At 38.7% G+C, this 13,817-nt stretch overlaps 1 protein-coding gene across 1 annotated transcript in view; it reads left to right on the forward strand.

The window, feature by feature from the left end:
* The window catches only part of LOC306759557 (cadherin-2-like), a 43,492-nt gene extending 30,110 nt beyond the window's left edge, over window positions 1–13,382 (forward strand). The window contains exons 13-16 of the mRNA XM_079245233.1: window positions 1,586–1,819; window positions 4,576–4,715; window positions 7,606–7,767; window positions 12,516–13,382. Coding sequence (XP_079101359.1) covers window positions 1,586–1,819; window positions 4,576–4,715; window positions 7,606–7,767; window positions 12,516–12,722 — 743 coding nt within the window. The 3' untranslated portion in view covers window positions 12,723–13,382. The remainder of the gene's footprint in view (window positions 1–1,585; window positions 1,820–4,575; window positions 4,716–7,605; window positions 7,768–12,515) is intronic.
* The last annotated feature ends 435 nt before the right edge of the window (window positions 13,383–13,817 follow it).

A 13,817-nucleotide genomic window follows, 5' to 3' on the forward strand; every position in this document is an offset into this window, starting at 1 on the left:
TGTGATGCAGAGCTGCAGTAATGTTTTTTTTTAACTTACATTTACAATAAGAGCATATCACATTAACTTATGTATCATAAGAAAAAAAACTCTCTCTGGAAATCTTTGCAGTTAACCAAGCAGTACTGTTTGTCTTTCTAGCTATAACCCAGTTGGTCTTCTGGAAAAAGTGTTTGTGGTTTTAAGCTTAAATGGCTTCAGTGGACCTATTTATCAGCTATTTCTTCATGGGCTTAATAACTAAGAAATTAATGGTGTAAAAAATGTTTGCTATCAGATAATCAACACTTTTCTCAGGAAGCCGTCATCTGGCTTTGTAACGTAAAAGATGTATAATCCTTGATTCATTCAGCATGTAATCACATCAACATCAGTGTCTTTAATCATTTTCTCTCATCCAGACATTGGTCAACTTTATAATAACACACAGAATGTATTTCTATCAGGAATGACAGAACATCTTACCACATGCCTTGTTGCGGTAACACATATCAGTCTAAAGGTTGAGGATCGGTTTTTCCACATTGCCTGATGATAATGCCATAAAGGACTTGTAATGACCTCTAATTTAAAAAATGTTGTTGTGAACCCAGTTTCAGTGCCTTCACAATGACTCCTAGCTGTTCATGTCAAACAGAGGACATGCACATTGTGCTGCAGAGCATTCAGTTTGTTCCTGTTTAAACACTGTGAGGCAACCACACACTGTGTCCATTATTGTTTCACAAAACCATGAAGTACAGCTATTTGGAAATTGATCTTATTTGAGTCATGACGCGGTTTTTCATTCCCTATGCAATACAAATCAGTCATCAAATTAAGACTGACCTCTGTGTTTGCCAAGCGGCAACCTCCGGCGGTTAAAAGTGAAGCCTATGCAGAAGTGCATAAAACTGCAGTTCCCCCTTCATCCACTAGGGGCTGGCTGCAAAACAGCGCAAATCCCCATAGACAACCATGTTAAAAACTTCACGGCAGAAATAAACATGTTTATAGCCTGGTTCAAAAATCCATTTTCAGTTTAATAGGTCAGGTTTACCTTCATGACAACTGTGGGGGGAGTGAATTTTTTTCTAACTCGCTCATTTAAAAGTAATTTAATCTTGAAGTTCTGTATATTTAGGGGCATGTCCTTTTGATTGGCATGTACCCAATCTCTGGCTTCAAGTCAGAAGAATGTAGAACAACCGCGGTTTTTAGCTGGTCAACAACATGACTTAGCTTTAGCCCGCTTACCTCCGTTAGCTGGTTAGCTCCCGTTATCTCCGGGTTAGCTCGGTAAGCTCTTAGCTACAGGCAGCTCAGAGTTCGCTCGATGTCAATCATCCACCATATATATATATATATATATATATATATATATATATATATTTGTATATGTATATATGTATATATTTGTATATGTATATATGTATATATTTGTATATGTATATATGTATATATATATATATATATGTATGTATATATATATTTGTATATACATATATGTATGTATATGTATATGTGTATATATATATATATATATATATATATATATATATATATATATCTCACATGAGCTACCATTTTTATTTCCATCTTCCAGGTGCAGAAGCCCAGCTTCGACTTAGGATTGGCTTCCTGGCCAGTGGGATATATGAGGTTCCTATCATCATCACAGACTCCGGCAACCTGCCCATGTCAAATACATCCTTCCTGAGGGTCAAGGTCTGTCAGTGTAACCACCACGGAGACTGTGTGAACATGGACAGAACTATTGCAGCTGGATTGGGTACTGGAGCCATCATTGCCATCCTCATCTGTATCATCATACTGTTAGGTGCGTTTCTCTCTGCCTCTCTTTCTTTCTTTTACACACATTACCGAGCACACTGTGTTTGGACTGAACCAATGACATGCAACTCAACTCTGGTTGATCTGGCTAATACGAATTGAGCTGTGCTGCCAGGATCAGGATCAAAGGTCAGACAAGTAACCAACAGGAAAATGATCTTCATGTACAAAATTCAAGAGTTGTGAATCCTACAAGAACAATTTGTCATCTCTCATGATCTTTGTTTGTAGCTGATTCTTTGCTTGTTTGTGTTAAACAAGAATCTGCAGCAATGTAGGAAACACAAAACCTGGAGTAGGAACATTTATTTGAACATACTTTCCATTTAGGGAGATGTTACAGATCTTTAGCTACTGGTGCAGGAACTGAGCACCACACTAAATCCTGTTGCTTCATCATTGCTATTAAGTCAGTATTCCTTGTGTGAATCCATGGGTGCTGTTCAAAGAAATGAAACGTCAGATAAGTAGATGATTGAGGTCACCTAAATGGCCCCATGTACAGGTGGATCATGAGGCTGTCTGTTTGTGTGAAGTCCATGAAAACCAACTATAGACTGCAGACTATTCATGTCAACTGGAACGGTGAATAAGAAAAGGGCTCAGTTTTCTCCTGTGGACCTTTAATAGTTCAAGTATCAGCATCAAGTAAAGCAAATTAACCTAAATATGCTCATGCCTTCTTTTTGTTTCCCACCAGCAATACAGAGAAGAAACACTTGAACTAAAAAAGCGATATGTACAATATGATTTGCTTACTTTACTTATGTGCTTGTTTACTCCTTTTGCAACATTGAGGTTATTACTGGACTGCGACATGAAAACTCTGCATGTGAACAGTAAACAGTGCGGCTCTTCATATGTGGGCCAATCCTCTCTCCATGCAGCAGTTTCCCTGCTTTCCCACTGACAGATTACTTCCTAGAGTGGGTGGGTTGCTGGAGCTATTTCCCTCCCTGATAAGACAAGATGCTAAGGAAAGACTGTTTTGCTTTGCGCCTCTGTGCACTGTTTTCCTTAATGCCACAGAAGAAGCAGTATCCTTACTTCTAAGGGAGGGAGAAGGAACAGCCACTAAGTCAGAGGCACAGAGGAGCTTTAAATAATCCTCAATCATTAGTGACTGGTGTCCAGAAATGTGTAGGTGCATCCTTGTGAAAGCCCGGATCCAGATTTCCCCAGCAGAACAACACATGAGCAGCATTGCTCACTTCACCCTTCAGAGGTCATGATGTCATGCGTGATCAGAGTAAATAACAGAAAAAGAAAACAGTGAATTTTTTTTCCAATATCAAACAGCTGACTTTCATACACGACATCTCATAACCGACACTGAAATTTGTCACTAGGCAACTAGATGACTCTCAAACCAAGGCATATAAAATCACCATATGAGTAAGACCAGGCACTGAGCATCATTTAATGCAGTCAAACCCAGTATGACAGCATCAGGCTGTGGGGATGAGAGAATATCCTCTTATCTCACAACCTGCAGGCCTGCAAAATCTTTTCACCAAATATAATTTAATCCTTATTCTTCTAATTTTCATTTTGCGTGCTGAATAATCCAGTTAAATGCTTTTCTTGATCAATTTGTAGTTTTGATCAAACTCTAAACCTAACTAATCTAGACTAGTTAAGAATACTACAACCCCTGACAAAAAACGTGAATCTGCACACTTAAAGGATGCTCATTCAGCTTTTTTTGTTTTGTAAAATTAATTAATCAATGAATGAATAAAATACATGGATAAAATAAAAATATAACATGAAATATTTCATTAAAAGTTTTCTGGCTTTGCAAAAGATGCCTTAAAATGATTATTTATTTCAATGAAATACTGTACAAAACAATTGTTTGATTATGTAGAGTCCATTCTTCAAAATGATAATGGATCCATCTACAGAGCAGAGTGTTTCACTCTTCTTTATGAAAGACATATCAACTAACGATTCACACCACGACCTGAGTTCAGTTTTGTGGCGGAAACTGAAACCTTGTCATGTGGCTTCATGACAAGGTTCCTTTATGCTAAACTGTTCTGTCAGCTACTGTCCAGGAAAGTTAGTCTGATTGATGACGAGTACCGTTTGTCATTAATAAGATCCTCAAAGTATTCAAGCTGTCAGAAAACACTGATGAGCTGAAACTAAGTGCTACAGGTCATTTTTATGCATTCATTTTGTCCATCCTTAATATTTTCTGTGCTAAGCAGAAAACAACTGTACCCCCCCACAATCACACTGTAAAACAAGACTCTCCTGCAGCCATCCCTCATGGTTTTGCTGAGAAATTTCTTTTGTCATCCAGCTGTTTTCCTTAATTGTTCTCTGTCAGGATTTCATTCAGCACCCTGATGCAGTTTGCCTCCTGCAGGTAGATCTGTGCAGGTTCATTAGTAAGAACATCGCTCTTCCGTTTCACAAATCCTTGCAGATAAATACGATCAAAAAGACAGAACTCATGCAGACTTTTAAAACCCACCAGCTGTTTTGAGACAAGGACCACTAGTTTCTGTGATTCTTTAGAGTACCTTCTTCCATGCAAAATGCTCTGATTTCAGCTGTTGTATTAAACTGGGATTGCAGCTGGGATGCAAATCTTAATTTATTGATATCACACTTGTTCATTCTCAATTATCTCATGAACTGCTGGGTGGTCCCTGAAGTTCACTCTGGAGGCTGACGGATGTCTGGTACAAATCGATTTGTCTCTGATGTTATGTCGCGTTTGGCCTGCAGTGCTGGTGCTGCTGATTGTGATGTGGATGAAAAGGAGGGATAAGGAGCGTCAGGCCAAACAGCTTCTGATTGACCCAGAGGACGACGTCCGAGACAACATCCTCAAATATGACGAGGAGGGAGGTGGAGAAGAAGATCAGGTATGTTCACATATAAATACTTATTCTTTATTATTTGACGGTTCTGTTTGACGTGCCTCTCCCCTCCCCTTAATGTCAAACACTGACACACACATTCTCAGATGCAACACACAGGATACTTCACACACAAACACGCACTTTCTCTGCTTCTCTGCAGTTTTCAATCATCTGTCCTCCAGCTAAGATTAAGTTTACGACAGAAGAGGAGCTCCAAACAGGATCAATTGCTCTCTGTTGGAGAACAATTTCATGTGTCTCTCCAAACAACTTCTCTGCTTATGCCAAGCACATAAGCAGCTTTGCACTTCTACTGGAGAAAGATCACTCTTATTCGTCCAACCAACAAGGCTGAGAGCATATTTCGCTTTTAAAGCAGCATCATAGGATGAACGTTAAACTGTTTATGGTCATTTCTCAGTCCCTGATGAAATGGTCAGTTCTGTCCTCTGCAGAGCTTTTTTGGCACTTGTGAGACTGGTTAGTCTGTAGATACCATCAGTTGCTGTGATAACACATTTATTGCATTATGTATTGTTGGCATCTTTATCAGTTTGTTAGACATCTCTGAAACTAAGGATGACTATGATCTGGATGTCTGTTTTATAAAAGAGCTTAAAGATACAATGACACTGCCAATTACACATATGGTGAATTTGCCAGTTAAACACTCAGTGGTTCAAGCCACATGTTAAGTCGAAAGTCCAATTTTCACAACCGGGGACAAAACAGAGGAACACAACTACAGAACAATCAACATCTACCCTGTAGTTGGAAAAAAAAAAAAAGTACAGAAACGAGTTGTGAAGTTACTAGCAGAACTTCATAATTGGATGTTACATCAATGCAGTTTAGATTCTGCACCCATCTTTCAACAGAGGTCGCTTTCACCGTGTTTTTAGCAAAAAAAAAAAAAAAAAAAAAAAAAAAAAAGCATTCTGACAAATAGAATCATAAAAAAGCACTAAAAATTAGATGGAAATGTTATATTTCTACTGTGGCATCCTGGAGACATAATCTTCTGAGTTGTGACAACTTTAAAAACTTTAAAATTGCTTCTAATATATACAAAATACTACATGCACACACTGCAACTGTTGAGGGAATTTATAAAACTGAAATCTGCCACTAGCAGAGCCACTAGTCTGTGCTTAAAGGATATTGCCAAGTGTCCTACAAACACACCCCCTTCAGGCAGTCTGTTCTTTCAGTCAGGAAGAGGAACATTTGGTACAGTGTACCATACGAGAATGCCTCAAACATAACACCTTAAATCTCTTACAAAAAGTCTTGTAGCAGCTTCTGTACTAAAACATTTCTCAGCCTTTCCTGTGTTCTTTGCTTTATTTGTTTTGTTGCAATGAACACACCATAAATTCTACATGCATGCCATCATCCATATTTCACATTTTAGTCAGTGTTACACCTGAATGCAGAAAGAAAGATATTTATTTGCAAGCTGTTATTTTCTTTTCCTTTTTTTTCTTTTTTTTTTTTGTGAACAGTTCTATTTTTTCCCACAGACATGTCCATGCTCTGCTTCACACAGAAATGTCTCTTCCTTTGTCTGTCCTCCACAGACTTTTCATTGTTACAATGCTCGTATGTTTTCTTAAAACCTTTTTAATGCAGGTTTAGTTTTTTTCAGGATGACTTCAAAAAGTTTATGAAACTAAAAGAAATGCATTTTTTGTCCTTTAATATACACAACATAGAGAAAAGCACATGTGTGAACAAACACAAATTTTGAAATGCATGAATGTCACCTGTCACAAGGCCGGAGGAGGGCAACGATTTTCATCTCATCACACAAGTTTCACAAGAAATAAATGGGGAAACGTCGACCCCCGTGTGTCGAGCCCATAAGTCATGAAATCAGTTGGTTGCTCCTCTGTTTGTAAATCAGCCTATTTTAAGCTTTCCATCTCTGATCTGTAACAATGCTCACATTTCCCTGGTAGTAAATACATGCTTGAAGTCATCTTAACCTAGATGTCAGTCTTTTGAAGTATAGAAATCCAAGCAGCAAACAGCATTTCCTTCTCGCCTGCCAGCTTTTTGCAGGACTCTTATTCACTCCTCAGCAAAAACTATTCTATTGGTTGGCTGCTACAGTGAACTCCGCAGCTTGCTGCTATTGTCCTGAAAGGGCTGCTTGAGTCAATTTCCCTGGAGATCTGAAAGCACAAACTGCTTTTCAAGTGGTTGTTGGAGTGACTCAGACACCACCATTCAAAAGCAATAGATCAGAGGCCATGACACACAATCTCCTCTGGTCTCTGACGGAATAAGAGAAGGTAAAGATTGTAAAGATTGAAGCTAATCAGACTCCGTAAAGGTTAGTTCCTCGCTCTTAAAGGACAAATAATCATGAAAAAAATTGGGATTGTTATGTAAGAGAAGCTCGATTTTGCTTGATCACAGAAAATCTCATTTCAGCTGGAAATGATGCATCAAGTAATTTACCAGTGGTGTACAGGAATGTTGCTTTCATTAATCCGACTGCTTTTCTGATGCTATAATTGACAGAATCACAGAATCTTAACTTCATTTATTAAAAATGTTTCCAATCGAGAATTATATTTAATGGTACTGTCCGTGGGTGAGATAATTATCTTTGCTGCTACATTATATCTTCTTATTAAACATAGTGCAGTTGGCACAAAAAGTGATCCTTTTGTTTTCACCTTCATTGTGATTAAACACTTACAGTCGGCGGCAACTCTATACACTAACACCCTGACTATGGTCAGATGTTGTGTACTGGATTCTTCTTCCTCTTGAAGTAAATAAATTATTAAATAGATAAAGATGCACTTAGCACTGGCAGATAAATTGTTTTTGGGTGATTGCAGCTCTAACATGTATGCATTTGACTCTGTGTTGGGTCTAGGACTACGATCTGAGCCAGTTGCAGCAGCCTGATGCTCTGGAGCCGGAGTGTGTCAAAGTTGGGATCAGACGTTTGGATGAAAGGCCTCTCCATCACGATCATCAGTACCCCCTCCGCTCTGCTGCCCCTCACCCAGGAGATATTGGAGATTTCATTCATGAGGTACTACAAAAAATCGGGTCTGCATCTAGTGTCTGGAACGGAAACTAAGCACACTGATCATTGACATGGTTCAGTTGGTTAACAATGAAAATGGAATTGAGTCGAAGTAGTGTGAGAGCAGAAAATGAAGACTGTGTCGTAAAAAGTTAGATTTATGTTATTCTTGTTTCATGCTTCTCTAATTTAAAGTATCACAGACTGGCAACACGATATTATATACAAGACAAGGACATTTCCACTATCATTTAGACTAAAGCAACAAAGACATCACAAAATAACTGGGGCTGGATCTTTGATTTGGTGGATGATTTTTATGTGATTAATTAAATACAGAAAATTAACTCATTAAAGGAAAGGATTGCAGTCTGTGTTCCAAACACTGATTAGAATTATGCCCATGTCTGAGCGCAGTGTTAACAACTTAGGCACTATGTTTAACAAGTTTTCATACCCCTCCATCAACTTTATTTTATAAAAGGTATAGCAGACTCTCAACCAGATGACTGTTAGTTAACTTAAAATGAACTTTAGGTCTGATCAGTTTTGGCCAGGGTCGGGGGATATTATTTATTTCCATTTTGACTGTTTGGAATTTAATTAAATGCATTTTTTCAGACATTACTGGAGCTTGAGTTTACAATATTAATGTGTATTATTTTAATCAGTCATCCACTAAAATCCATTTAAATTGAGAAATGTGGCTCTTTAGGGCAAATATTGCTTTGCAATTAAAATATAATTAATTAGATTGATTAATTACAAAGCCCCAAATTAATTAGATTTTTGTTTACTAATTCCCACCACTAAAAATAATGTCAATTTACATAATATTCAGGTCTTGACAGATGCTCAGGTTGGAGTAAAAGCATGGCTACCTCTGGATGCATATCACTTCACATGTGCAGAGTCCAGTTTCTCTCCCTGTCTGTGTTGTTCCACGGTTTTTCACAGTTCTTCAACAGCTCTCATATGACAGGAAAAAGAAAAGCCAAAAACATTTCAAAGAGAAAAGATAAACCAATGATTATGGGATGTTTGATGGTAAGTACATCTGTCTAAAAAATGTACCTGGGAGTGATAATGAAGATAATGGAGTAAAATGGATATGTAATGTAACTTTAAATCAGCTTTACTAATGGTCCTGATCTGCCAGCCTCAGACGTTTCATCAATCATTAATCCCAACTGCTCTCACCCGTCCACACACTGCCATCTCAGCCTTCACAGGCTTTCATCTGCTTTGCCGAAGCACCGCAGAGTTCCAGATATTGAGGAACTGAACTGGCAGGTATTTCTCCAATTCAAAGCTGAAATCTTTCTTAGGAAAACTATGAGGATTTAAGCCTTCATATAACGAAACTCTTTTTTTTTTTAAGTTCATCTAATGAGTAAAATTAAAATTCTGAAAATACTTTGACATCAATATTGATTCCTCTTTTGTTTTTATTTTTTGTTTGTTTTTTGCCAATCACCTTTTTTTTTTTTTTTTTTTACTGGAAGACAGTGGACCTGCAAAAGTGACATATTTTAAATCAACCATATGAAAAAGGGTCTATCTTAAAAAATAAAAGCAAACCCTAACAATGCAACAACAAAGCAACACAATGACCGGCCATGCAGTCTCTGCTTGCGATAGGAACCAAGCCTTTAGCACTCTGCACCACCTGATGCCAGTGTCCAGAGGATGGGACTTTATAACTGATGTGCAGTGAAGCAGAAGTGGAGCATTGCTGAGTTCACAAAGACTGTTTGGCGATTTATTATAACTCAAACTAGAAGAGAGAGCACAGAACTCTGCCAAGCTGTTGTCATTTTTTTGTTTGTTGTTTTGGGGTTTTTTTTTTGGTTTTTTTTTAAATTGTGGGAATTATTTTTTAGTTAGAAGCTCTAATGGCAAAACAATCCCTGTCTACCCATTGTAAAGAATTATGATAAAAGATATGGAAGGATATTGATGAGATTTTTAGGAATTGTACTTTAGGGTTGACCCGGTAACCACCTGGATCCAGAAGACTTTTAAAGGTTTTTATATTATTTATTATTATAATTTTGCTATTACAGCTGCTTATTAAGTAGATAATGCCCAGAATCACTGAAAATATAAAAGATACAGGATAACATCAAAGTAGATGTTATTCACATTAACAGCTAACCCAGATTGCGGTTAATATAGATTGGCACCACTGGAGGAAATGCTAATTTCTTTAACCACTGCAAGACTATTATAGTATTGGCTTCATCTTGGTGTCTAAGGATATGTTTCCAGGGTAAGAAAAAAGAAAAAGTGGCATCTGTCCTGATGATGGAAACACATAGTGATATAATCTTATAATATACATAAGGGTGTTGACATGGCATTAGTAAATGGGTTGACTGTTTGGCCTTTTGGGCTTTTTCTTAGGTACAGCTCAGCAGAGGTCATTGCTACATGTCAATTCTATGCAGTTATTACATGATTGATATTGTATGTCTAAAAAAAAAACGTACAATTTTACTGCAGAAAGTATGCGTTATATTTTAGCCAATTTTTGTATATTGGTTTGTCAACAAGGGAATAACTACTACTAAAGCATAATTAAAATGCTTATTATTAAGATTAAGTGCTTTTTTTCATATTACAATAACAGCCAGTTCTGGTGCATTGTGACACCAATAATACAGATCCAGCTGTACGTATCAGTATGCGTTCGCTATCTGCGTTGCACTCAGATGGATTAACATGACTCTCAGAATTAATCAGATTGGCTTCTTGAAGAGATTCAACTCCTCCTCTACCATGACTGACAAATGACATCATCTCAGGTGTAAAGAGTCATCATTCTTAATGCAGCTAAAGGGATTATGTTGCCTGTGCACTAGTTGCCTCCATATTGTCTGCATGTACTAGTGTGAGTGTGTGTGCGTCATTTTGCTTAACTTGTATTAAGACATCTGCCAAACACAGCTATGAATAATGAGCTGGAGCTGTCAGACATGGCGAGCTGATCTAGACAGCTTAATCCGACAGACATGACAAGCTGATGCTTCTCATCCTGCCTCTTCCTCTCTGCGTTAATTCTCTCCTTCCACAGTGACAGGAGCGTCTTCAGTCAGACAACAGATGGAGCCCTCAAAACATTTTTACAGCTTATCAGATTTACTTCTTTCCTGTGAGACAATCTGAGTGACAGCAAGAGGCAAATAAATACATAAATAGATTTTTTTGAAAATGTCCTGGACTCTTATTTGGGTAAAATTTGCTTTATTTTTAACTTTAGTTAAAATTCATTTTAGTTTAATTTAGCTTTCTAAAGTGGGAAGTAATGAAAATGTGTAGGTATGGGGGGTCGTGGTTTAAGTTTGGGCCATCCTGAGTAATCTGCTGAATCTCCTCATTGAGATAGAGGCAGCATCTGTCCAGCCTGACCCAAATCCTCCTCATTCCTACACTCCTCCATAATCCCTGTAACCCTCCTTCTCCCTCGGCCCTCCCTTCTGTCCATCTCAACCTTCCACACAGACACACATTCAGCCTTTCTGCTTAACCCTGCCTCTCCCTCATGCTGATCTCTGGTCTCGCTCCAGTACCTTTTCCTCTGGGGTCTACTGTTAACGGGGGAATGGAGGTTAACATTTTAAATCCCAGTTGTTTGTGGAAAGTGAGCCCTAGTCCTTTCATGTTGTCTTGAAGCGTAATGGGTCATCAGACGGTGTTGCAATGGTTGTACATGGTTCTTACCTTGTTCTGTGAATGAAGGTATGAACACAGCCTATAAGACCTTAAGGCTTACTATACAGTTTCTATATAAATATAGCATTACTTTAATCCTCTACAAGATACTGTGAGAGTCTTGGAGCTTGTTCAACCATAAATTTGTCTTTTTTTTCTGTAACAGAGGAACAGAAGGGTATGGGTTGTTGCACATGGAAAGTCTGCTAGAAACACGGAAATGTCCCCCTTTTAATCATCTCCTCACCAGTTATTTGACATATCTTTGCTTGTTTAGATGTGCACTTTAAAACTTCAACGATTAGCCGATGACATGAGGTTACTTGAACTTTGACTGTTCCCTTTCACATATCCAACATGGAGGTTATAGTAAAACAACAGTCCCTGTTGTAGAACTTCCAGTCTACAACTGGAAGTTGATAAAGCAAAAGTAATATATACCTTCTATGTTGTTCGGAGTATGTGGCAGGGTCTCACAAGGCAAACTGGAGGGATCAGACTGAAATTCAAAGATAGAGAAGGAGCAACACTATAGTAACCATGGTATCCCTGTGGAGCAAGGCTTGGCTGGCAGGAAAATTTGGCTTCAGAGCTTGATGAGACTCAAGCAAAAGAAAACATGTGATGTCATGTCCATATAGATTCGCCACCTGCTGGGGGAAAGTTGAAGTTAGTGCAGTATGAACTGGGCAACAGGTAAAGGTGGGGACCAGGTGCCGATTCCCAGTGTCACAAGCTGGCTCTTTGGGCAAAGAAACATTGTGGAGTACCAGATCAAGATGAAGGGATTGTATAAACATTTTAGCCTGGTAATACTTGAGAAACCCCAGGAGAATTTGGAAAGTGATACTGGGTAGGATCGTGTGTTTGCTTTCCCCGAGAAACCTGCTTTGCATAAGTGGAATAAATTAATGCATAAGACTGTAGACCAGCAGCAGTCTGGGCGTACTGGTTTCATTTTCTTCATGGCAGAAAAAGAGAAAAAATGTTTAAATGTCTTTTTTTTTTTTTTTTTACTCTCTTGTCCTTCCTCCTTTCAGGGCCTGAAGGCTGCAGACAATGACCCCATAGCTCCCCCCTACGACTCCCTGCTGGTGTTTGACTATGAGGGCAGCGGCTCCACTGCCGGCACCCTCAGCTCCCTGCACTCATCCTCAAGCTGTGGAGACCAGGACTACGATTACCTCGGTGACTGGGGGCCACGCTTCCGCAAGTTGGCTGACCTGTACGGTGGAGGGGATGATTAGCACATTCACCCTCCACAAACAAGAATCACTCTCCCCACTCTTGCTTCAAGTCTCAGACAGTGGGTGGAGTTAGACAGATGATAATGGGAAACCACTGGGATGGATCAGCACTTCTGTAATTCCACTGGACAGTTTGTTAAGACACTTGCTGCCTCTTGTGGACAGTTGATGACGGTAGGGACCACGCTGACTCCTGGCCTAATAAGGCCTGGCACTGGCAAGAATTCAGGCTTATGGACATGATCTGAGCATTAGCTCTTATTCCAACAAACGTGAGCCATCAGAAAAGTGCTAAGATTCTCTCTGATGGCTGAGAGCTGCGACAGCCATGCTACAGACACTTATTTACACTTGAATCTTACAGTACAGCAGCACTGGGGTCAAATGTGCCTTTTTGTACATTCTTTTGATTGTGTTCACTCTTGGTTCTATTTGTTGCTTTAAGGCTCCTGGGATTTAGCAGCAGCAACTATAGGAGCACTTTGCCATTGTAATGAGTTTAAGTGCATCTTTGATTTTCTCTCCATTCCTTGTACATGTTTGTTAGAGTGAGTGTGAATCATTTCCATAAAGACACACTGGATGGAAAACTTAAAGGGCAAAGACTTCTTATTATGCCTTGGATGATTCTGACAGCAAAACATGACTTTACTGTGCAGCTCTGGGTCTTAAACTGAATCGTCCACTGAAGTAAATGGAGGGTAAATTTATGCTGACCAGTGTTTATTTGGCATAAATGCAGGGCCAAAGTTAATAACTGAAATATACAGAGAAAACGCAGCAGTGATAATGCATAGACCTTTTGTAACTAAGAGTGTATGAGATGCTCCTCTTACTGCACAGATGATATTGTAACTTCTTTTGTTGACCTAATGAGTTGAGATCGCCTCCAATTTGCATTTCCTCCTGTAGACATTAATTTTTTTTTAGCATTACATAGATTTAACTGTTGAGAAAACAGATCTGAAAAAAAGCTGCCCACTTTGGGTTTCAGCACTCATGGTTGATATTGGACATTTACCATTAAAATGAATCCTAAATCCTGTTTGTGGTGCAGTTCATATGTGATTTAGCTGATTGCAGGATTTCAAAACA

This window comes from Telmatherina bonti (assembly GCF_933228915.1).
Source record: "Telmatherina bonti genome assembly, chromosome: 8".
In the NCBI taxonomy this organism is placed as follows: Eukaryota; Metazoa; Chordata; class Actinopteri; order Atheriniformes; family Telmatherinidae; genus Telmatherina; species Telmatherina bonti.